Raw genomic sequence first — 24,152 nt, forward strand, 5'->3', positions numbered from 1 at the left:
TGCATAGTCTTAATGTGAATCATACAAGGCAACACATTTTTCTGTCTGAAGACTGAGAATCTTTTAGGTGTTTACATGTTCTCCACCAAATTTTTATAGGATTTGGTCACCTTTCCAATGATCACTGTGCTTGAGTACATGTCATTGCAAAGCAGTATAACATCTGGGCGAAGAAACCATTCTAGTTGTTAGGTGGAGCTTTAAAGAGCAAGAGGAACTTGATGAGCAAATTTAAAAAAAAACCAAACTTGTTCTGTGAACCTAAAGTTTTCCCTTGTGTCCTGGTTTCAGCAGAGAAAGAGTTGATTTTTTTCCTAGCAGCTGGTATAGTGATGTGTTTTGGATTTAGGATGATAATAATGTTGATAACACACTGATGCTTTTAGTTGTTTCCAAGTAGTCAAGGACTATTCAGCTTCTTATACTGGCCTGCCAACTAGAAGGCAGGGGGCAACCAAGAGGGGACACAGCCAGGGCAGCTGACCCAAACTGGCTGAAGGGATATTCCATACTGTCTGACATTATGTTCCGTACATACCTGGGGGGTGGGCCAGGAGGCATGTCAGCTCGGGGTATTGTGGAACATTGGCTTCGGGTGGTGAGAAATTGTGCTGTTCATCACTTGTTTTGTGTTATTATTATTATTATTATTAATAGTAGCAGTTGTTGTTTTGTCCTATTAAATTGTCTCTATCTCAACCCGTGATTTTTTTTTTTCCCTTTTCCATTTTCAGTTCTCTCACTGGGACGAGGGAGAGAGCAAATGGCTGTGTGGTTGTTTTAGGTGCCTGATGAGTTAAACCACACCACTATGATAGCATTACTTATGACCTCTTATATTTGGATGCCCTGAAAATAAAATTGCTTGCTTATTTTTTCTCTTTTGTGCCTTACACCAAAATGGATAGGCACGTGGTCAGTCTTAAGCATGTGATCAGTTCCATCTTGCTTCAGTGAGGTCACTGGAAGGTGTTTTCAGTGGAAGAGATTTGTCAGATGGGAGTCTTCACAATCAACAGAAGTTACCTAATCATTGGAAAGACTAGATTCAAACATATCCATTTGTAGAGAATAGAAAGAATGCAAACCGACCTATCATAAAATACCTGAGTAGCAAATTAAGTCTTCTTCTCACAAAAGAGATTTTTACAATAGGTATCATCATCTAAGAAATTAGATGCTTAGTGGAATGTTTCCTTAAATATTTCATAATATCGTTAAGTGTTGTGAAACTAATTATTAACTTACTGCATGCTTGTATTTTGTGTTGCTTAAATAAGCGTAGATCAACACACAGAGAATGAAATATTTTTAAAAGGATAGTGTCTATATTTTTATGGTTTAAGCAGAATCTGCCTTCATTGCATTGCCAATAAATGGTGTAATTAACTTTCATTAATTGCTGTTTTACTTTGTGATAGAAGCATCTAGAAAGTAACACATGAACTGTAATTCTCGGTTGCTCTTCAGTGATGTGTCAAGCAGATAGTATGTGTTCTGAAGAGCTTCAGCATGAGGAGGTGTGAATACATAGAATTAAAACAATAACGTGGGTTTCTAAGACAGTGCAGGGGTAAAGCTGAGACCAGAAGCTACATGTTCTCCCTCCAGTTCAATTTATTTGCACATAGTGCTTCAAAATAATTTTTTTCTCTTTTCTGTGTCTTTTTTTTTTCCTTTTTGTTTTATTTTCAGGGCGTCCAAATATAAGAGGTTGTAAGTAATGCTGTCATGGTGGTGTGGTTTAACCCGTCAGGCACCTAAAACAACCACACAGTCCTTCTGCACTTCAAAAGGACACTTTTATGACCAAATGTCCTTACGCTTTGACCAAGAATTACAGGTTTATTATTTTTTCACTTTGTTTTCCTACTTTTACCCCCTTTTCCTCCCTCCTCCAAGACAGTATGTAAGAGATTCTGTTTACAGAACCTGCAGCGGGATAATTTTGTTGCATGTTGGTGACATATAAGGGCCTTGGAAAAGAGAACTTCGTTTTTAGCATTGTATGCAGGCAATACTACATTTGTTAGTAAGTCGAAAATATTTTCTGTAACTTTTTTCAGTATTTTTTATTAAATTTGTGTTTGAGGACTTTGAATTCAGACTTCAACTTTGCTATTCCCTTAAAGATTTTAAACCAGTAGGCATTTGTGCTTGCACAGGGACAAAGGGTATAAACTTGTACTGCAAAGCTGGAAGGATACTGTACCAGAATTTACCAACTTGTTCTGAGTCAGTTCTCAGGCATTATCAAAAGAAGGAGCTGATCAAATTTATTTATGAAATGTTACCAGCTAGGAGCAGTGGTAGAGCAAATTTTGCCCTAGAGGTCTTTTTCAGGGATGCATCTGTGTATTTTTGCAGATGCTGTTAGTTTCCTGTATGATAGTCTTTAATGGAGGGTCAGACTATCAAGTCTGAGATTTCTGTTTGAACCAGTTGTTTTTCTATCCCAAAGGGCTGTAAATGCTGACAAATGGGGGTACGGGGAATGCTTGTTCTTTTGTGGGGTTGGTTGATGTTAGGTTCATGTTAGGACCATACCTTTTGCTCCTGTGAAATGAAATGGCTGTGAGATTAATATGTAAAAGATAATAATGATTGAGATTAATACGTAATTTTTCAAGAAGGTATCATTCCAGTTACATTTTTAAAACATACTGCAATTTTATTCTTCCACCTCATGTTTAATTAATGTTTATGAATAAGTAGCCAAACCAGAAACTAAATTGAGTCTTTAATGGTGCAGACATTGATAAAAATCAGTTTTTGACTACTGAGCTGTAGCGATAGGTAAAGGGTGCTCTACAGACACTCATAAGAACTGAGTCTGACAGCAAGCCACTCAGCCAAGAAATTTGACTGTCATCTTCACCTCCTTGTGTTCATTCACATGGGTGACCAGTAAGTAAATGTGTCCTTTTCCTACTCATGGTAAGTTTCTGTCAGATTGTGCTGTAGAAATGAGATGGAGCCTATTACGTTCAGCAACACAAATTGAAATAATGAGATGATTTATTACTTTTCATGCATACGTGACTCACGATGCTGTGGGTTTGTAACTCTAGTATGGTATATATAAACTTCCCTATTGCCAAGTAATGATGAATTCACTGTATTGAAGGCCTCTAATGTCTCCCTAATGTGCCAAACTGTGGACACTTTGCAGCACTACTACATGCATAAAAATATTTCTCTATTGAGTAATCTTCTGTTCATTTTTATAAAATGTGGAGGTTGTCAACTAGGAGTGTAAGGCTTTTGTTTGATATTTCTTAAGCCTTTGGTAGTGACAAGTACTGAATTTGGCTTGAATCTCATGCTAATTTCTATGGCTTTTACAGCATAAAATTTTTTAAATGGCCTTGTTTTGACCCTCTGTTTGGAAGACTGGTATAAGCCTGGGTGTGCTGCTAAAAGAATAATTATACAGGAACAGAATAACTGACAGTACAAAGCTTTCTTAAGCTCGGAGGCAGACTGAGAGGTTTTACAACTCTTCCTTCAGAAGCAATGATGAAATATGTGAGCTAAAATTGTGTATGCAAGTGGCTCACGCCACTTTTGCTTTAATTGTGTTGCATTATTTTCTGTTAGTAAGAGTAGTATTTAGTAAGCTATTTGTAATATGTTTTATAATAGTGCTTAAAGGTCCAGTCCGTGCACTAGAATGTCATTGTAATGGGCATTGTGCCAAGGGAAGAGACAACTAGTCTAGTGGAGGTGGTCCCTGTCTGTGGCAGGGGGGTTGGAACTAGATGATCTCTGAGGTCCCTTCCAACCCAAACCATTCTATGATTCTATGACTTCCTGACACACTCATTAGAGTAAATACACAAGATGTGAGAGCAGTAAAGGAGTAAAAGAAACAGCGAGACAATATTAACCAGCAGGACAGGTGGTGGCAGACAAGAGGCCTAACCTTTAATTTTGCCTTATTGACGGCTGTCTTTATAGGTGTTACTTACAGTACATTTTGTACAGGTATCAAGTTTGGCAATAGTGTTCATTAAATTTCACATCTGTGAACTGCTTATAAAATCCTTATGAAATGTAATCTCTCACTTAAATTGGTAACAGCAGCTTAAAATACCTGAAAGACCTGAAAACTAAGGTAGTAAGTCCACATAAAATAACATATTATCTGTCCCATGTGAGAATTAACAATAATTTCACTACTAATTTTTACTGATAAAAACATCAAAACAAAAGGTCTTTCTGCAATGCAGCTTAGTTTATTAGTGATGGAATGAGTAGAATTTGCTTGTAGGAAAAAAAGGTGTTATGTAGTCTCTGGACTTTAATCATGCTGGCAAGTTTAGTACTTCTGAATTCATATGTGGTACTCAAAGTACCTTCCCAGGGCATATGGGTGCATCTCTTGTTTCTCAAACCAAGCCCTCAGCTCTGGCATGCTCATTTACAATCTGACTACATGTCTTCAAGCTAAAATTTGACTTGCATGCCTTAACTTTTGGCTGGTTTTCATCACTTTTCACAACAGACCCCAGCTCCAAAAATAGGGTTAGAATCTATTTGGGTTTTTTTTCCCCTTGTGAAACTGGGACAATAATCCACATCATCATTCGCTTCGGGAACCCTGCCTCAACTGCATGTTAAAATACTGAGCTCCAAGTGCAGATAAATCCTCAAACTTCAGAAGCAGAATTGTGTTTGAGTGATTTGCAGCTTCACCATCTGCCCATGTTAAGACTCTTACAAGAGCTAAAAGACACGTACCTGAAGGCTCCTTAGTGTCTAAGTACATGTAAGGGCAGGAGTAACTCGGTTTTGGCATTTCTACTGTAGAATAAAGTTAAAAACCCTCCAAGGTCCTTCTCTGTCTTATGTGAAGAAAAATTCCATTGCATTCCCTACCTCTGAGACATCATTTCAGTAGTAATAAAGGAAGTTACACAAAGTAGCTTGCTTTATTTCTAGAAATGCCATGATTGTACGTTCATGGTCAATATTACTACAGTGTGATTGACATTGGTAACCTTTTTCCTATACTAAACAGAATCACGAAGATTTGAGAAACAAAACCAGTGTTTTGTTCCTGGCATGGGATAAAGAACAGCCATTTGAGTGCTCAACATTCACCTTTGTCTATGTTTCTAATAATGAGAAATATTTGGGCAATGAGATTGTGTTGACTTTAAAGAAATCTTAGTTTTCATTCCAAGGGGTTTGACATATTAGTGAGAATAAATCATAATCCCTTCTTGGCACTGTTGTCCCAGTAAAGATGCAGCAAAAATGTAAACCCGATGGAATACTGTAAGAAGATATCACTTCAAATAATGCATAAGATGTTTGTTGCTCTTAACTGTAACTTATTGTTTGTATTTTTGATGAAGAAATAAATCACAAGTGCAAATTTCGAAGCTAGATTGAAATTAGACTGATTACAGTAAAATTTTGTGGTTTAGGATACATTGATATGTTTACTATGTGTCTTATTTAACTTTTGGTAAAAAATGCAGCAGTTTTTAGTGGGAACTTGGAGTTTCTTAAGGACTAACTGAGGTACAGTGTTTTACCTTGGAAGACAGGCTGTTGAATGGAAATTTAAGGAAGGCTTGTAAGTGGAATGCAGAAGGTAAATAAATGAGCAGGGAAATACATGCCTTGTTTCTAGTATTACAGAAAAAAAATACACAAAGTGCTCTTCCTTGTGTAACTTGTGAGAGTAAGGATAGCTTATTTGTTTTATCATTTTGTTTTTCAGTTGACTTTAAGCCTCATGCCAGCATGGACACTGTCCATCACATGTTACTTTTTGGATGTAATGAACCCTCTTCTACTGAAAATTACTGGTAAGAGTTTCAACTTGCTTTTGTTATTGTACCTAACTTTTCTTATCTTTACTTCTTCCACATAAACCTTTTTCAGTGTCACAATTTCTTGGAAAGGTAGAAAAAATTGGAAAGAAGAAGAAAAAATGTGTAACATTCCAGTCTTTCCAAGCTTTAAGTGTTTGGTGGGTTTTTTTAACTAACTCCTCTGCAAGTTGGAGAAGAAGATCTGTTTTCTGATTCTTCATGACTAATTGTCTGTCTCTGAGGAGGAGACAGGAGCTACAGTGGGCAGGGTGCCATTGGATACCAAGAAATCTAGGCGTCCTATATAGTTGGCTGCTTTTCTGTGTATGAAGAAGTATTGTATCAGGTGTCCAGAAGGAAACTGAGTGAACAGTAAGCTGAAGAAGATTCTGTCTGTCAAGTGTTTGGTAGTTAACTTGCCCTTCAAAATGCCTAAGCAGTGAGGGCAGAGGGAAGCTCTCAATACCACTAAAACAGGTGTGGGGAGCCAAAGTGAAGAGAATGTGAAGGTGGGTGGAAATTAATGGTCTGTCCAGTAATTTTGCAAGTTTTCTCCAGGTTTTCAAGAGAGAGCAGATAAGGTAGTTTTGCTGACACTGCAAAGCTTATATGACTTAACTGATCTGTGGAACAAGTTTAATATAGATTTTCTAATAGAATTGTGTAATCATAATTTATCTTTTAAGCATTTACCAAAAAGGTAACTAGAGCTGGAATTTAGAGCTAATACTATAGTATAATATATTTTCCACAAAAAATATGAATTTAGCATTTCAAATAATCTCTGCATGTTTTTGGAAGATGATTTGATTAATATTTTGAACATACAACAAACTTTGATCAAAAGTTTTATCTCCGTTCTACCTATCAACCAATAGGTCTAATATTGAAAATATTGTAATGTTGTTTTGCAAGAAAAGCAGATGCTTAAGAAGTTCAGACAAAAGTAAAACTATGAAAGCACAGAATTTCTATTGATTTCTTTTCCCAGCAGACAGTTTTTCTGTGTTCTTTTTATAGTATCTTATATGTTAGAATATACTTTTTTTGAATAGTTTAATGTGAAAAATATACCAACATAAAACTGGTCCCACTGTGGCCTTTTAACACCAGTTTACATCTTGAATGTCCTATTTAAAGCTGAGTAGCTTGTAGTTTGTTTTGTTTTCATATGTCTGGAAGTAGTTTTACTAGAGCCTTGAAGTAATCTGTATGTGATAGAATTGTATTGTTATAGATTGATCAAGTGCTTGCGTTGAGACAAGTCATAAGATGATGCCTAAGTCACATCTAGTTGATATTCTGAAGATGTAGGTAAAATGTTTCGTTCCTGACCTTTCAGATATGAAGAGATGGATCAAAAGCTGGAAAGTTATAAAGTTATTCAAAGCTGAAATAGATTCAAATCCTAGGCTTAAGACTAGGCTTCAGATAGTTTGAGCTCCCTGGCTGTATCATCATTCTTCCTGGAGAAGAACGATTGCCCAGCAGAAAACTCACCAATGGCAGTCTGTGCAGTGTGGCAGCTAATGTTGCTTTTGTTCTTGATTGCTATACTTAACAGGTACCCGTCAAATGATGAAACACATAATTAGTGTTGTATTTAAATCTGATATTTCCAATTTTTCATATGCAGGTTTTGATTAAATCTTGCTCCTTTTTTTTGTAGTTTCTGAGGTGTAGTATTTGCTTTTTCAAAATAAAAACTCTTCCTTCAATGTCTCATCATTTTACATCCCTGTTATTGCAACAGTTTGCCATGTTTCATCTTGCTCTGCCCATGGCTGTCTGCAAGGCTAGAAAGACAATCACGTCTGTTCTACATAAAACAGGGCTTTAGACATCTGCATTTATGCCTGTTCGACACACATAAGCTTGTATAAATGCCTGTTGCTATGTATCCGTGTGTGTATATAATTAATGTAATATGTTTGTATACACATACACGTGTGTATACATATATATGTCTATATCTATAAATGTCTGTGTTGTAAGTATGTTCATTTAAATTTTCAGATGTGTAGAAACCATTTCACATTTTTGTAAGTCATTGCAGAGAGTATGTATAATTTAAAAGCAAGTGTTTTCCTACTAGTTTAAATTTGCTAGAGTCTTCCAACCACTACAACCAGTTTTGTTAAAGTAATTCTGATGACTGTTTATTAACAATGAGGCATCTTTGTTATTTTTTATTTTGTTTTGTTATTTGTTATTCTTTTTGTTACCTGCAGACTGGTAAGTGATGTCTTCACTTGCTCTTCCATCTACTAGGGGAAAGAATGGTCGTTTGAGAACTGACATTTGAGGGCACCACTATAAGAATTGTTTAGCAAGGATCCTTCCCTTACTGTTTACATGGTCAACATTTTTACATAGCCAGTTTTCATTCAATTAAGGCATACCACGTTTATTTTTTGCTTTATTGTAGTTTCTTCATCAATTCTGGGCAATGTTAGTCAGATGGTTTGTAATCAGTTGTAAAAACATTAAAACATACCAACTTAAGAGCTATTTTTTATACCATCATGATGTGGACTAGGTATATTATGGAAAAATAGTCCTTTAGGAGCATTCAGAATGCAACAGCAAAATTTATTTCTCTGAGGCGTGAGGTTTTATTCAGGCCAGTTTTGATTGTGGAGGAATGGGTGAGGGGAAGATACAGCATCCAAATAACTTTATTGGGATGCGCTGCCCCGTGGCCATAGCAGCGCTGAGCCAAAATGTGTGATGCCACTCTGGCACTGACTGTCAAGTCACTGTGGTAACTTGATGCTATTTATGCAAATGCCCCTGGCCTTCTGAAAGGCTAACAGTGTGGGATCTGCACTGGCTCTGCTTTGGTACCTTCACTGTAACATGGTAGGATCTTCATCTGAACAAACACTAAAGGGGTCCACAGATATTTCTCCCTTCCTGAAATACCCAGGCCTTTCCACAGAAATAAAGTAGGCTCCCAGGGCTGATTTGTTCTCGTTTTGCTCAGTGCACCAAAAAAAGGTGTAGCTGCTTCTGTTGATCATAATTGGCCCTAAAACCAGTTCAGCTACTATGACAAGAAGTTTTGCCTGAGCTGATAAACTGTGCTGAAATGGAAGTAGTATGCTTGAGTTGATTCATCAGAAGTTCAGATTCTCCATAGATAATCAAGAATACACTTGAATGATTTAAAAGAAAATGTTGAATTATTCAGAACCAGAGTCTCCTGGCAAGACAGGTCTTCCACTGCATCAAACCTAACACTGAAATGAGCTCCCATGAATGAGATGATTCATAGACATTCTTTATTTAGAGATCAGGTGGGGCAACTTTAAATAATTATCTGATTTAAACAAATGTATAAGTACAGGTCATAGATCACCACCCAGTAATTCCTCTGTCAGACTAGCTGCTTATGTTGGCAGGAGAGCATGAGTTTGGAAGCTTTCAACAATAGTTTAGTAAAGGTTGCAAAAGATGTCAAGACTGGTTCAGTGAAATAGTTGTATTTCACTGCTTAGAGGGAAGTGGGAACAGTATAAAGATTTATATTTTGGAGTGTAGTTTCTTACTGTTGTCACTGCCCCAAGAATGTTCTACAACGTTCAGCTCAAGAACTAAAAATGATCATTTTTGTTACTCAGTGACCTCAATTACCTTTTTTTACAAGTTGTGGTTAGAATCAAGGAGTAGGGTATAATAGAGAAAGAAATAAAAGAAGTTCTTTGTTTTCCTAAACAATGCAAATATCCTAAAAGGGTAGTCAAATACTGGTCTTGCTAACATAGTGAAATATTTTGCTTTCAGTCTAGGTAATCAGTCAAAAACCCAGTGCCATTAAAAAACCCAGCTCCTGAGCTTACCCAAGATTGAGGAGAATATATTTGGAAAGTCCATGAGAGTTTGCAAAAAACAGACCCGAGAAGTAGTCAGTAAGCACTATTTCCGTGCCTTTCCCTACCTTCCTCCCCCCAAAATTTTGACTACAGTCAAAATTAGTTGTTAATACAAGAATGTATAGTATGCAGTTACAGTCCATTTTTAAGGTATTCTGTGCTACTCATTCTGTTCAGATTCTCATGAATTTATGCATGTAAAAAAGCTATGAATTTCAAAGATTGGTTAATTTTTTTATTTGTTTATAAATTTGTAGGTTTTACTAGCTTCCTGCTTTTAAATCTGTTCATGAGTTGTCTTAACTCTTCTTTGTAATCTCCTCTGGCTTTGTTTTTGTCTGTAAACTTGGTGTTTCAAGGTCAGCATTGATGGCTAAATGAGAAGGTTGACCATTTTTTAAGCATAATGAAAGACCAGTATCTGTATTTCATCTTGGTCCCCTGCAGTCTTCCCCCTCCATTGGCCAGTGTCTCAGGAGGAAAGTTTGGAACAGCCTATGTAGGTTTTTTTTGCCTAGCTAATGTGGTCCTAAAAAATACCTAGGGCTAGCTGGCCCAGAGTGTGGTGGTGAAGCTGCAACTGTGCTTGTGGTTTCTGCTGCTGTTCCTCCCAACCAATCTTTTCAACACATTTCCAAACTGTGCAGCTTAATACCTGGTTAGATCCCTGAAGTCTTTTGGTTTAGTTTGTAGCAGTTTTACCTGCAGCTCTATGAATCATTAGTCATGAAACATTTCACTTACCCTGAAATAAGTTTTGCTTGTCCGCTGGGACATGTTTGAAGGGAGAGATGACCACACCAGTAGTTGGGAAGGTCTAGAAATATCTGTTAGGAGCAAAATTAATGAAAAGGAAAAATTGGCATGTTCCCTTTTCTCTTGGTAGTTGATGATTATGGCAATGCTTTCTGTCAGAAGAAAACACAGCTATGTTTCAGTAAGGCTCTCCAGGATCACAAAAATGTGTAACATCCCACTGAGGTGGTTTTCCCCATGTGCTGGAAGAACTGGTTACCTCAGGAGAGCAGCCTGGAAAGCATCATTGTCATTTGTTCTGAGAGATTGCACATACGGCTCACACTGTGTGAAATTATTTTCCCAGTATTTAAGGTGACTGAAACTGTGCTTTAGGTGTACAAATGTTTTCCCAGGTCTCATTTTACCAGAAGTAATAAACGGAGAAAGGGCTGTACCATTTTGGTTTGGATTGAAACCTTGGCATAGGTATCAACCTTCATTGCATCCAGCTTGGATCAGTTGTAGTCTGAATAGTTTTGAGTTGAGGCTTTCTAAAAGTCATACCTGTGTATACAGCAGTGGAATGATTTCCGCAACGTGCTCAGTGCCACGATGCTTTGCCACCTGAAGACGGTACAAATACACTCTGTAAATAACCCTTTTCCCTAACAGAGAATTTAGAGGGAGAAGCGGCCTCTAGGTGAGTGTTTGGAAAGCCTCTCAGTATCCCTTGTTTGTTTATCCATGTATATCATCCTGTAGCTTACACCCACATACAGCAGTCGGTGCCCTCTTGGATGTGGTCCAGATACATTCTGCTGTCTATACGACTGTCATCAGTTGTATTGGCTTTTACAGATTTGGTAGTGTCTGTGCCCCGAGTTTTTCAGTTCGTGCAGATTTAAGGCATCTAGAGCTTAACAGTCCTTGGGAGTCTTTCACATTCCACTCTTACTGTCACCTGCATAGCGTTAGCTGCAAAGGCTAGGGGCAACTCTACAGCTTTCAGTTACTGTAAGTATTTGTGACCTGTTTGTGGTCTGTAACTTGGCAAACACTTTTTTTTTTCTTTTTTTCTTTTTTTTTTTTTTGGTGTGTGTGTGATTTTTCTGTTTATGAAAAACAAGAAATTGTGCAGGATAATAAAAATTAACATAAAGCAGTGAGCTTGCATTAAGTACAGGGAAGAGCATGAGTGCCTCCTACATACCAGTTCATATACAGATTCCTGTCACCTTTTTTTTGTCAATGATTTTTAAATGAAGCTAAATATCAATTTTGACTTAAAGCTTTGATGTTTTGTGGGGTTTTTTCTGCTTTGCACACGAGTCCTGTCCCTTTGTGTAAATGTGGCAGCCACTGTCATTTTGTGACATTCCAGCTAATAGTGCTAGAAATTTTCATATGGTTCATTCTCACAAAGGTTCCGTTATTTTTTTCATCACTGGCTACTAGGATGGTACTATCAGAACTCTATGGGTTTGACCCTGTTTGCCTAACACTACCTTACAGCAGAGGGAGGGAAAAAAAAAGAAAATGGAGGATCTAATGATATCTGAGAAAGCAGTCTACTGTGTTTAATCAAAATACATCCAAAAACTTCATAGATCTTAAAATTAGTGGTTTTGCATGTAAATCGCCTGCCCTTTTCTGATTTTAAAGGTAAAAATTTATATTCCTTTTTGTTTTATTTCCTCATATTTTTAGGGACTGTGATGAAGGAACATGCAAAGACAAATCTAACATTTTGTATGCCTGGGCAAGAAATGCTCCACCCACCAGGCTACCCAAAGGTATTGTGCCTTTAATGTGAAGTTGTCCTGTACAGGTGCAAGGGAGAGAAGAGCATGTGGAAGTAAGCACCTGACATATCTAGGAACCTCCTATAATATTTTTGTTATGTCTAGTTGATGGAAATGGTATAAACATCAACCTCATAAACTATTAATATATTCTGTTAGCTGTTATACTTGGGGTTTTTTGTCATTCTGTTTACTATAACATTATGGATTTCAGTAGGGAAAAAAAAGCTAAGGGAGAGATAACAGTCATAATATAATGCTTTATTTTTATATAGCATTAATCTTGCATTTCCTACTATATGCCATTGGAAGGATACTATTTATCTTTCAGTAGCACACCAACTGCATTAAAATATTTTTGTGTGTTTAGGAAAGCAAAAACAATTTCAATCTAAACATTAATTTTTTTCTATGTCTTAAGTATCCTTGTCAGTTTTACGTGCTTTTCACTTCTTGATGCTTTGATATGGTTGAGCAACATGTTTATATACTCATTTTTTTGTATGATAGATGACTTTGCTGAATTCAGTAAAAAAATTTTAAGCTACTTGGAGTGGTATGTCTGGAAGACAGGGAGAAGTGGTTCTTTCTAACAACCACTAAGGATTCTAGAAATACCTACCATCTATGTAGCCTCAATCTGAAAATGCCTTGAATTCCAAAATTTTTTTCTTTTATCTTTTACTGCCTCTTTTCATAAGCAGTGTGAGCAGTGCACAGTATCATGAAGAGGTTTATTTTTAATAATCCATTTACACACTTATCAGCACGAATGTTATTTGATTTGGTTATCAGAATGTCAAGTTAAAAAAAATGTTGCTTGGAGGATTCTGTGGAAGCCTGGTATTTGCTTTGCTGTTAAACCCCAGCTAGTAATAATTTTCTTGTCTCTAACCTGTCCATAAATACAAGGTTTGAAGGAGAGGGTTCATAATGATATTACATCTGTGCACAGAAAGGCTGCAGTCCCATTTATAAGTAGGCTTTGCCGTGGGCAGTGTTTAATCTAGTGGGATTCACTGGCCAAATAGGAAGAAATTGCTTTCTCTGCTTCTTTTGAAGAGTGTTCATTGTAGAATCAATTTAGAGAAATCCCTTTTGGTGATGGTGATATTTTGCAATTTCATTATGTCAAATTATTTCAAATTCCTCCATTTTCTTCTGTGCCTGTGCTTACTTCTGTCAACAAGTAACATAGCTTCATAGTTTCCACAAGATTTTTTCTGCATACAATATTAATTTATATCTCAAAATATGTTACTGCAGATCTTTTAATCTTTTCATTCTCAATGTGTTCTTAGTAAGTCAGCATTAATCAGTTTGTGTCATTTGTCATGTTGTATGAGAAATGAAAGTTCTACCAAGGATGACAAAACATGATTTTTAAATTTTTATATATATATATATGTAGTTGCATAAATATGTATATATCACACCTGTATTCATATTCTTGGATTGAGAGAATTCTCTGCCTAAGTTAATGAATAACTAAGTTATGGTCCTAGCTTCTTAGTCTGTTTGGGAACATGTGTTGTGATGGTGGTTTTCCTAGTTTTCAGGACAATATTTTCTTCACTGGTGTCTCAGTGAAATTTTCGATGTCTTCACTCTAAGCCATTATTTACCATTGTATTTTTAGATATGGTCAGCAGTGGTGAACTATCTTGCATTTTATTGTTTCTGAAAACAATGCATTTTCATTCTCTTAGGTGTTGGATTCAGAGTTGGAGGAGAAACAGGTGGCAGATTTTTTGTGCTCCAGGTGCACTATGGGGATATTAGTGCATTTAGAGGTAAGTCTTTTGGAAATTTGTTCTGTAAGTTATATCAGTTACAGCATCGAAAATATTTACAATGTTCTATTACATCTAGTCCATCCCCCCCTGCTCATGCCATGCCATCTACAGTCAGATACTCAGGACCACGTCCAGGTGGTTTTTGCATATCTCCAAGGTTGGAGAATCCACAACTTCTCTGGGCAGTGTGTGCCAGTGCTCAGTCACCTTCACAGTGAAAAAGTGTCTCCTCATGTTCAGTTTCAGTTTGTGCCCATTAACTCAGGCTCTGTCACTGGGCACCACTGAAAAGAGCCTGGCTCTGACCTCTTTGTACCCTCCTTCAGGTATTTATATACATTGATGAGATCCCTCCCAATCCTTCTCTTCTCCAGGCTGAACAGTCTTAGCTCTCTCAGTTTTTCCTTGGAGGAGAGACACTCAAGTCCCTTCATCATCTTTGTGGCCCTTCCTTGGACTCTCTACAGTATGTCCATGTCTCTCTTGCGCTGGGAAGCCCAGCACTGGACACAGTACTCCAGCTGTGGCCTCACCAGTGCTGAGTAGAGGGGAAGGATCACCTCCCCTGACCTGCTGGCAATACTTTGGCTAATGCAGCCCAGGATACCATCAGCCTTCTTTGCAGCAAGGGCACACTGGTGGCTCGTGTTCAATGTGGTGTCCACGAGGACCCCCAGGGCCTTTTCTGCCAAGCTGCTTTCCAGCTGGGTGGCCCCCAGCATGTATTGGTGGCTGGGGTTGTTCCTCCCCAGGTGCAAGACTTTGCACTTCCCCTTGTTGAACTGCGTGAAGTTGCTGCCAGCCCATTTCTCCAGCCTGTCCAGATCCCTCTGGATGGCAGCACCACCCTCTGGTGTATCAGCCACTCCTCCCAGTTTGGTGTCATAAGCAAACTTTCTGAGGGTGCACTCTGCCCCATCAGCTCATTAATGAAGATGAACAGGACTGAACCCACTATTGACCCCTGGGGTACACCACTAGTTGCCATCCGCCAACTAGACTTTGCACTACTGATAACCACTCTCTGGGCCCGACCGTTCAGCCAGTTTTCAATCCACCTCACTATCTGCTCATCCTTCCCATACATTATAAGCTTGGGTTAACGAAATTTGAATTTCATTAATGCACATTGAGATATTGGTGATATGAGATTTTTGGGGACAAGATTAATTAATTTTTTATTTATTTATATTTTGTGTTGTACTCTGTTCTTTAAACCTGAAATGCCTTGTTCTGACACCTTTGAGATGCATGAATTCTCACTTTTACTCTGTGAATTGTGTGCTGTGTGGACTTTTTGGGTTAGGGCCTCTCTGACGTTCAAGAACAAAAAACCTCTGGGTCATCATTCTCTTGGAACTTGGCTGTGGTAAATTACTGTGTAGGATTTAAATGAGAATGTGAAGATCTTCATGGGCAAAGTGATAATCAAAATGTTGGACTTGAAAGAAGAAATAGGAAGTAAGCTGAATAACAGCAAAAAATTAAGAGAGGAATATGCATTACACCCATAAGGTGTAATGTAAAGTCCCATGGCCTCTGAATCCTTCTGTGGTACCATGGTAAATGATCTGCAGGTTGTACTTGGTTTTGAACAAAGAAGTTAGCCTGTAGTTGGCAGCTTCCCAGTGCCATGCAGCTTCTCTTCTGTGTGCCTCTGGCAAGCTTTGGGCAATACTTTATCTAGATTTTTCAGCAGCACTGCCTGAGTTTCTACCATGTATGGTTTCTACCATGATATGAAGAAATAATGTAGCATAATGGCTGGGTGTGCCAGCATTGTTTAAATGGAGCAAATATGCAAATATGCACAACTGAAGTTGAAAGAATTGATTTTTCATGAGGCAGTTCAGATGGACCCATACAGCCCATGAGATTCCTTGCCTGCTAAAATCATGAATAATTAAAGTTACAAACCTCTAAAGAGAGCATGTTAGTTGAGAGCCTACTCTTCATTATTGCTTGGGGACAGTGAGAGTTCTCACTGTTCATTTTCACTCTTAAGTACAATTTATGTGTATGCAGTTATTAAAAAAAAAAAAAACCAAAACAAATAAGATCAGTAACCTCCATTGCACATTAGGTGAGGATGTGTTCGAAAATTTTTATTAGTAAATTGACTTGGTAGTCAAAGCTTCTACTCAAAAAATCCGCTTGCCCACTTAGAGAATCCATAATGAAATAAGTTAGCACCTGAAATTAAAACTTAATTTTACACCGACACACCTCCCCCCCACAGCAGACTTCCTTATTTTTTGCCTAGAATATCTGTGCAAGATTTGGATATAAGCGTGCAAAATAAGGTTTAAGAAGTGTGAACTGATAGGACTATAATCTAGGAGATGATGCTAGTGCCATGTACTGCTTCTTTCAGTTGAAGAGCATGACAGAATGCCATCTGTTTTATTTCAATGCCTTTTACTTTGTAGTCTGGTATCTTGTTTTAAAAGTGAAAAATAATTACGTTATCTGCCATTTTCATGAGAAAAATGTTTCTAATATCTGCCTGTGAAAATTCCAGTAGAGAAAAATATAATCTAAATCTCCTAATAATATAAATATCTTAAACCTTGATTTCGGTGTTCAAGCATATTCAATGCATAACTTTTGATGAGTTTTACAGGTAATTTTAAACCTCAGGAATGACCTAATGGGAGCTTTTTTTGGTATGAATGAGATGTCTGTTGATAAGTGTGGCTTGTGAAAATATAAGAATATAATCATTGCAGTTTTTAAGTAAGTGCATGCAGTTATTACACCTCAGGATAGAGGACAAATGGTGAAATACACTCAATTGACTTGCTATGCTTTCCGTAACACATCAAAGATTCAGAAGAACTGTTCATAGTTTAATTTTCTGACTTACAAGTCATTGCAAATATAAAATATTTGACTTGAGGTAGTAATTATTTATGTATTAGCACCCAATTCTACTTCCTATCAATTTTCTGGGAAAAAAATGTCATAGTTAAAATTTATCAACTCTCATTTTCAACTATTTGTAAAAAGGATATTTTTTAGTTTCATTAACCAGTTATTAAACTAATTGTGCTTTCCCTCCCTCCTTAGCTATAAGCCACAGCTAAGTACTTGTATTTAGATGTGCACTTTATGCTTAGATGTCAAAATAAAGTTTATTGTATCTTGTCTAAAATATGCATAATTAAAAAATAAGCTGGAAAACCAAAAGTAAATTCTACCAAAAAAAATGGGGGAATATGCAAAGAACCATCGCAGAAAAAGAGTAATTGTTCTATTTGACTTTCTTCTGTTTTTATATTGCAAAAGTAAAAATTATTTGGGTTTGGAGTTATGGTTGCCAGTAGATACAGTTATGCAATAAGTAAGAATTTGTCAGAAGTTTGTCTTTTTTATGATTCGCAAGTGTTTAGGGTTCAGATTCAAATAAAAGTAAATCTAGCCTTCTTTAGATCTATAAGGGCACCCAGTTAACTTTCAATTTGGGCTGTAGGGATATGCAATGCAGCTGTCACACTGGTCTTGATTTATTCTTCCATATAAGTGCCTTCAGATCTCATTTATGTGAGTTTTTTTTCCAGTGCCTAGAATTTGTTTTTTCCTGCCATCCCTATAACAAAGACTAATGTTGTTTCTAACCTGCCGTATTATTATCTTAGTCCTTTCCAGCACATGTGAGAACATATACTGTATCCCCAAGAATCAAAGTAATTAAAAGTTATCAATAATAATCTCTTCTAACTTGTTCTGTAGGAAAGGTAATTCCATTCTACCATTATCTATGTGTGTAACTGTTGCATTGTTTGAAGCAATTAAAAATTTTTGTCAGTATGCTTGGAGCAAACTTTTGGGGAATTCTTTGATTTTTGTTCAACTTTTGCTCCTTTCTCATTCCCTTTCTTTTTCCCTCTCTGTTCAGGCACAAGGCATGCATAGTACTTGTGTTCTCAGCTCCTTTTCCTAACCCCCACTTCTTCACTGACAATAGATTTATTTCTTCCTACTATCATTCCCTACAAGAATTATGTAACCCACATTACATATAATATCACAGATGTATCTGCTTTTGTGAGGAGGGTGCGGGGTTCTTAGTACTGGGGTTTGGTTTGAGTTTTTTTGGTTGGAGAGAGAAATTAACTTCTGCCACTAACCTGGTAGATGTCCTAAAAATCACTGTTTTCTTCATAAGCATATGAATTGTAAGCTGTCATTTATGTTCTAGTGTAATTTGAACACTGGATTCAGTGTGCTTCTCTTTGATAACCAGAAAGCTTAACAGTGGTGTCTCAAATAAAATTACTTTTGCATATTCATAGATATTCATGTTTATATTATGATATCCTTTCAGCAAATCAGTCATCTATGACCTTTACAAGGTATTTACTTGTTAAAAAATTTGTACTGGACCAGGATCAACAGCTGTTGGTCTCTTTTTCTATTTGGAAAGTAAGTTGTGAAAATGGCACTGGGAAGTCTGTGCTTGCATTTTGTTTTTCACAAACTGAATAAAGGTAGGGTTTCATTCTACATATTACTAGACTTTTAAAAAGAATTTTGCTGAATTGATTTTGGATGAGTGAACCGATGAGCAAGAGAAAGCACCTTGACTCTCATGAAAAAGATGAATTCAGCTGGTGTTCTTTTATGTAGCAAATATTAGGTATCAATATTGAATGCAACATACTGAATTTGTCCCTTTTTATACCAAGACTTCAAGTTCATTTTTGTGCTGCATGTCTTTGTCTTTTTAAATATAACTTGTACAAAGTTATTTCCCAGTGGGCATTAGCTTTGGAATTGCCTTGCTCAGAGGTTGTGTGCTAGCTTTGAGGCTACTTCTTATCTTCAATGAGGCAAAGCCAATTCTGAGACCATATGTGGAGATTCTGGTAGAAATCAAAAAGCGCACTTTGAAAAAAGAAGGGGTTTGGAGCTGCATACAAAGCACCACTCTGTTACAGTGAAAGCTTTTAAGTATTCTAGTAGCCATGTATAAGTACTATACAGTTCCTATTAATATTAGAGCAATGAAGAAACTGAATAAATAGTTTGAACAGTGTGCTCTATAATTTATAATCCATGTACCCAGAGTGCAAAGAAAATAGGTTTTGAAGAGTGTTTATTTTTCTAGTTCTGAGTAAAAAAGCCACAGAATTTTAACTATCTAGGAAGCCCTAGAATTCTCAGCTTCTATGGCAGATTATCATACATGTAACTTAGAGTTCAGGATTGTAGATCTGGATAGACAGACTGGCAGGAAGCCTGTCAGACTCACATTGGAAATTTTATCACATCAGCCTACAGAAAGAGAGCATTTCTTTTTAGGATAATTTGACTTCTACTCAGCTATGAGTGTTTGATTTGACAAGCTCTGAGTATTTCTAGTATTTGAGATATTTCTCCTAGAAAATGTGATTAACAGGAATAGCATAGGTGATTCTTTTTAACTAATTTAAAATGTTTATTGGCAGTTAAACTTGGAATTACCATTACAGAGTTGTCGTGTTCGATTTTTAAAACAAGTGATGTATTTTAAATTTGAAGCCAGTGTTAGGCTTTAACATGCACCATTGATTTTGTTTGGCATAGCTCAATTAAAGCAGGGAATATTTAAAATTATTGATTTATATTTGCACAACACATAAAAAGCAGTAATAAGCACAGCCTCTAGTTTAATTTGAGTTGGAAACGTACATGGACAATTGGCTTTGATTTGAACCTGTTTCTGAGGTATATAAAAATGCATTTTCTGGTCTTTGCCACACGGCAAATAGTAACTAGTAAGTACTTTGTCGCAGAGCAGTGTGCATTTGCTGGATAGCTGAAACAAAGAAATCAAAGTAGTTAGATAAGCTGGACTGACAGACTGGAAAGGAGACTTTCAGATTTTGCTTTGTGCATTGTTTAAGGATATTTTTGCTTAGGTCACACAGCAAAGCTTGAAAAGAGTTTGCACAGGGAACTGGCATGGCCTCACTGCACTAAGAGTTCTTGGGTGGAGGGTTTAGCAGCTTTGGGTGTTTCAAGGAGGTGAGCTGTAAGGAAGGAGAAGCAAGGAAATAGCATTTCCAGCACATCTCTGTAGTTGTTAGAAAAATGTTTAGCTCAGTCATGGCTGAATATAACCACAGACAAAATAATAATGTGCTGTAGGAATTTCTTAAAAGTCTAGACCAATGTATCCATCCATTATTTTTCTCTTGATACAGCACTGCAGATCAGATTCTTGTGCCAGAAGTTGATTTATGTTTCTCCCAGTACTGATTAATATGATTGCCTTGTATAGTAGCAATATTAACTTTCCCAGTGTCTTCAGTTCATTTTGAAATTTTTCAATTTAGATGAAAATACTGACTGAAAATTTTTTTCAATACTCTGAAAAGTTAAATTGACAAACAAATATAGTGGAGTTGTTTCCCTCCTCCCATCTCACTATTTTTAAAAGAGACACTGGAATACTAAGGCTTAGATTTTTCAAACATGACTCATGTTTGGCCTATGACAGGTTTGGCTTTATTGTTTTGGAGTAGTTTTTCCTGTTTAAAACACAGGATGGTGATGTTTTCTACAGCAAATTGCAACACTGAGAGACACAAAACTACCAATTGCATTTTAAATTTTATTACTTTAAGTAATAAAGTAAAATCTTCTAAGAGGAAGCAAGCATTTCCCAGCTTCCATTAAAATTGATGTAGTGCAAACTTTCTAACAATGTTAAACTTATTAAAGCTAAGTTTTACAGTATCACCTGTGTTATATGAATAGCCAAAAATTTAGTAAAAAAAATTTGAAATGAGGAAGGTGGGGCAAAAGAGACTTCTCAAGGACCTTTATAGCAAACATGGTGGTATTGAGATTGTAAGTGAAGATTCCTACAGTGAGGATTAGAGGAGCGTGAACAGTATATACATGTATTGAACTTTTTTGAAAACCGTGGACAAAGAATTTAATTTGTCTTTCTCTTAAATATTTTCCTGCCATTCCTGTACTTTTATCCTAATAGCTTAGTCTTTCTAATGCTTTTGGATTCATGTATTGGCCATTTGGAAGCAACATTTGTTATTTGTGATTGAAAACTAGTGTTGCTTCTGGCATGGCATAACTTTGTTTTTTCTTTCCATCTTTAGCTGGTGCTGACCATGTCTTGAATTTATCATTTTTCCCTTGTCTGTTCTAACTTAGTCTTTTATTTGGTCCTGTTCCTTCTGTCTCCTTCAACCTTTTCTCCTCTTCATTTACCTTTCTCTCTGCCACCCCCTGCAAATGACTTGCCACGTGGTGACTATTTATGGAAAGATATCTTTTTTTCCATTTTTAAGAAGTAACTTTAAAAAAAAAAGGAAGACTATATTTTAAACACTGTACTTTAAACTGCAAAATTTTTATTGTAAAGTTTAGATTAATTATTCAGAGTCTACTATTTTTCTGTACAGACATGCATATTTGCAGAAAAATTATACTTAAGAATGTATGTTATTATACTGAAAATCTATTTTCTACAATATACTGTTTATTTGGTTGTTTTGTAGAACAGAGAAAATGTGGGTGATACAGTGGCAGTAACTGGTTGACTAGCTTTGCGGTTTTGTGTGCATGTGTGTAATCTTGAAATACTTCTACTGTAATTGCAAGTGAACTTTGTCAGTAGTCTGCCAAACCCATATTCAATCCTTTATTCAGAATATAGGTACTCAACTCTCTGTATTTGAGGCAATATTACATGTAGCTTAACACAGACAGTCAGAAATTCTATCCACATTGAATGGGTATGCTTTTGTTTCTGGATTACCAATTGAATTGGCTGCTTTCCTTCTCATTCATCACAAGTGGATTCAAAAAATCTCATAAGATGTGCTTGCCAAACATTCAATGCAACTACAGTAATGGGTAGTCTTAATGAAAGAGCTGCTGTTCTAATACTTTTTCTGTGTATACAGTGAAGATTTTCCTTTTTTGTTGTTATTTGTAAAGGTACAACTGTGATTTACTGATTCATATTTTTAATACAGGAGTGTTTGTTGGGACAGACAGAGCGGGAGAAAATAGGAATTCTCAGATGCCATGATGATGAGCATTATGAGAACCTAGTGAAATTGTGTTAGCAACTTTTTCACTTGCATAGCATATGTACTAGTTTATACATTTTGTAAAAATAGTTACTATCTACGTAGTGGACATATTGAAAGTAAGTTCTAGTATACGTAGTGGTAAAAACCGAACTGAATATTATCCCTTAATAATGAAGCGTGGTGTAACTAAACTATCTAATGTTTGAAAAACTAAACTGATGCTTCTTAATCTGTAAAGTCTCCCTGTTTTGTCCCACTCTAGACATTATCCTTTCTTCTGTTCAAATGCACTGCTTTTTTTCAGTTTGGAATCTAGCTACCGATGGGAGGAAAATCCATCCCAAGTTATACTTGTGAGCAGAACCATAGCTACTCTGTTCTTTTTCTTACCTGAAGCTAACTAAAATTGAGTAACTGTATCAAGACAATAGCATATTTAAATTAAAATGTCTGATTTTAGATAATGCTGATACAGTACATTAAAAAATGAATTAACTATTTTTACTGTCCTTCTAGGCTATCCAGTGTTAAACAGAACTGCTGTTTGGATTGGTATCTCAAGTTCACTTGTTGACGTTATTACAAGGAATTCTGGCTGCTTCATTTTTTAATGGCTAAAGTCATTGCTTTTCCACAAATCTTTCATTTTTCTAACTTTTGTCAAAATGCAAATTTGTTTGAAGCAAACCAGCTTTTTCTGCTATTGTAAAAAATGACACTGTTTAATCCTCCAGATGCTAGTTAGTTTTTCATCCACCAGACTTTTACTCTGTATTAGGATTTTGCTACAAATGCAGCACTGTGATGTTCAGGTTTGTGCAAATTGGAGTAATGTTTCCATAGTATGAAAGTTTTACTGCAAACAGTAAGATTAAAACTTATTTTGTCTTCTGGTATTTTACATACAGCAGAAGAATGTTACTAATGTGGAATAATTTCACGTGGGTTCAGTTGCTGATGATTAACCTGTTTTGTGATTTGTACAGATAAACACAAGGACTGTTCTGGTGTAACTTTACATCTGACACATCAAAAGTAAGTATCTTTGAAAATGCTTACCTATTATGATTGTTTTCATCAGAACAGAAGGCATGGAAACCCCTCCTTTAGATTCCTTTGAAAACATGTGAAATAAAAATACTACATACTCCACAATATTAAGATTTTAAGCCCTGTGTCATCTGTTGGCAAAAATTTTCGTTTCTGCTAAGAGACTTGATGAAATGGTGCTATCAGTACTGAGGTGATCGAGCTTAAGAGCTTCATATTTAGAAATCTGGGACAAGAACAGCAATTACGTAGATGATTGTTTTGTCCTATTTCACATTCTTTGTAGAAGATGCTTTAAAAATTGTGGTTCAGTATGAAAAAAAGGAGGGAAAAGGAAGTGCTATGTACCAACTTCTTTCTCAGTAGACCAGTTTCAGACATAATCCAACATTTAGAAAGTAGTGATGTTAAATGTTATTGCATATTGTGTCACTTGCAGTCGGGTTTTACAACAGGCTTGTTTAGCAGAGCTTGTGTTTCAAATTGCAGGCAGCCTTTGATTGCTGGAATGTATCTTATGATGTCTGTGAACACTGTAATACCCCCAGGCGAGAAAGGTGAGTTGTAATTCTACCAAGTGATTATATCATTTCAGCATCTGAGTGATTTTTACTGCTCATTGTGGAAGAAAATTTAGCAGAGACTTGCTGAATTGTAGATGGACAAATTAATTGCTTAACTAAGCAACCGATGAAAAAAATAGTTACAATTTTAAAATTGTATCATGTTTCCCAATGACTACATCCGCAAAGGCAATCAATGTTGTAGAAAACAATGTTGTACAAAACAATAATGATCTGTGCAATACTGACGTTTCTAGTATTCTTAAGAGTATTTCTTTGATTTATTTTGTCTTAATATTTTACCAAAAAAGCCCTATTTTCTTATCTACCCCCTCAAAAAACCATTTTTTTTATTATTCTTCATCTACATTTGTCATTCATGCTATTTATGATTTACTAAAAGTTCAGTTTTAATAAATGAATTTCTACCAGTAAGGAGCTGCTCTTTAAAA

The 24,152-nt window shown here is 36.3% G+C and overlaps 1 protein-coding gene across 12 annotated transcripts in view; it reads left to right on the forward strand.

Annotated features, from left to right (window-relative positions):
- PAM (peptidylglycine alpha-amidating monooxygenase) overlaps positions 1–24,152 on the forward strand; it is a 150,988-nt gene that overhangs the window by 83,394 nt on the left and 43,442 nt on the right. For all 12 annotated transcript variants that reach the window (XM_054810720.1, XM_054810724.1, XM_054810725.1 and 9 more), the window contains exons 5-9: positions 5,735–5,822; positions 12,149–12,234; positions 13,953–14,036; positions 23,074–23,122; positions 23,627–23,694. In XM_054810720.1, coding sequence (XP_054666695.1) covers positions 5,735–5,822; positions 12,149–12,234; positions 13,953–14,036; positions 23,074–23,122; positions 23,627–23,694 — 375 coding nt within the window. The remainder of the gene's footprint in view (positions 1–5,734; positions 5,823–12,148; positions 12,235–13,952; positions 14,037–23,073; positions 23,123–23,626; positions 23,695–24,152) is intronic.

Source organism: Grus americana, chromosome Z (genome assembly GCF_028858705.1).
Source record: "Grus americana isolate bGruAme1 chromosome Z, bGruAme1.mat, whole genome shotgun sequence".
Classification (NCBI taxonomy): domain Eukaryota; kingdom Metazoa; phylum Chordata; class Aves; order Gruiformes; family Gruidae; genus Grus; species Grus americana.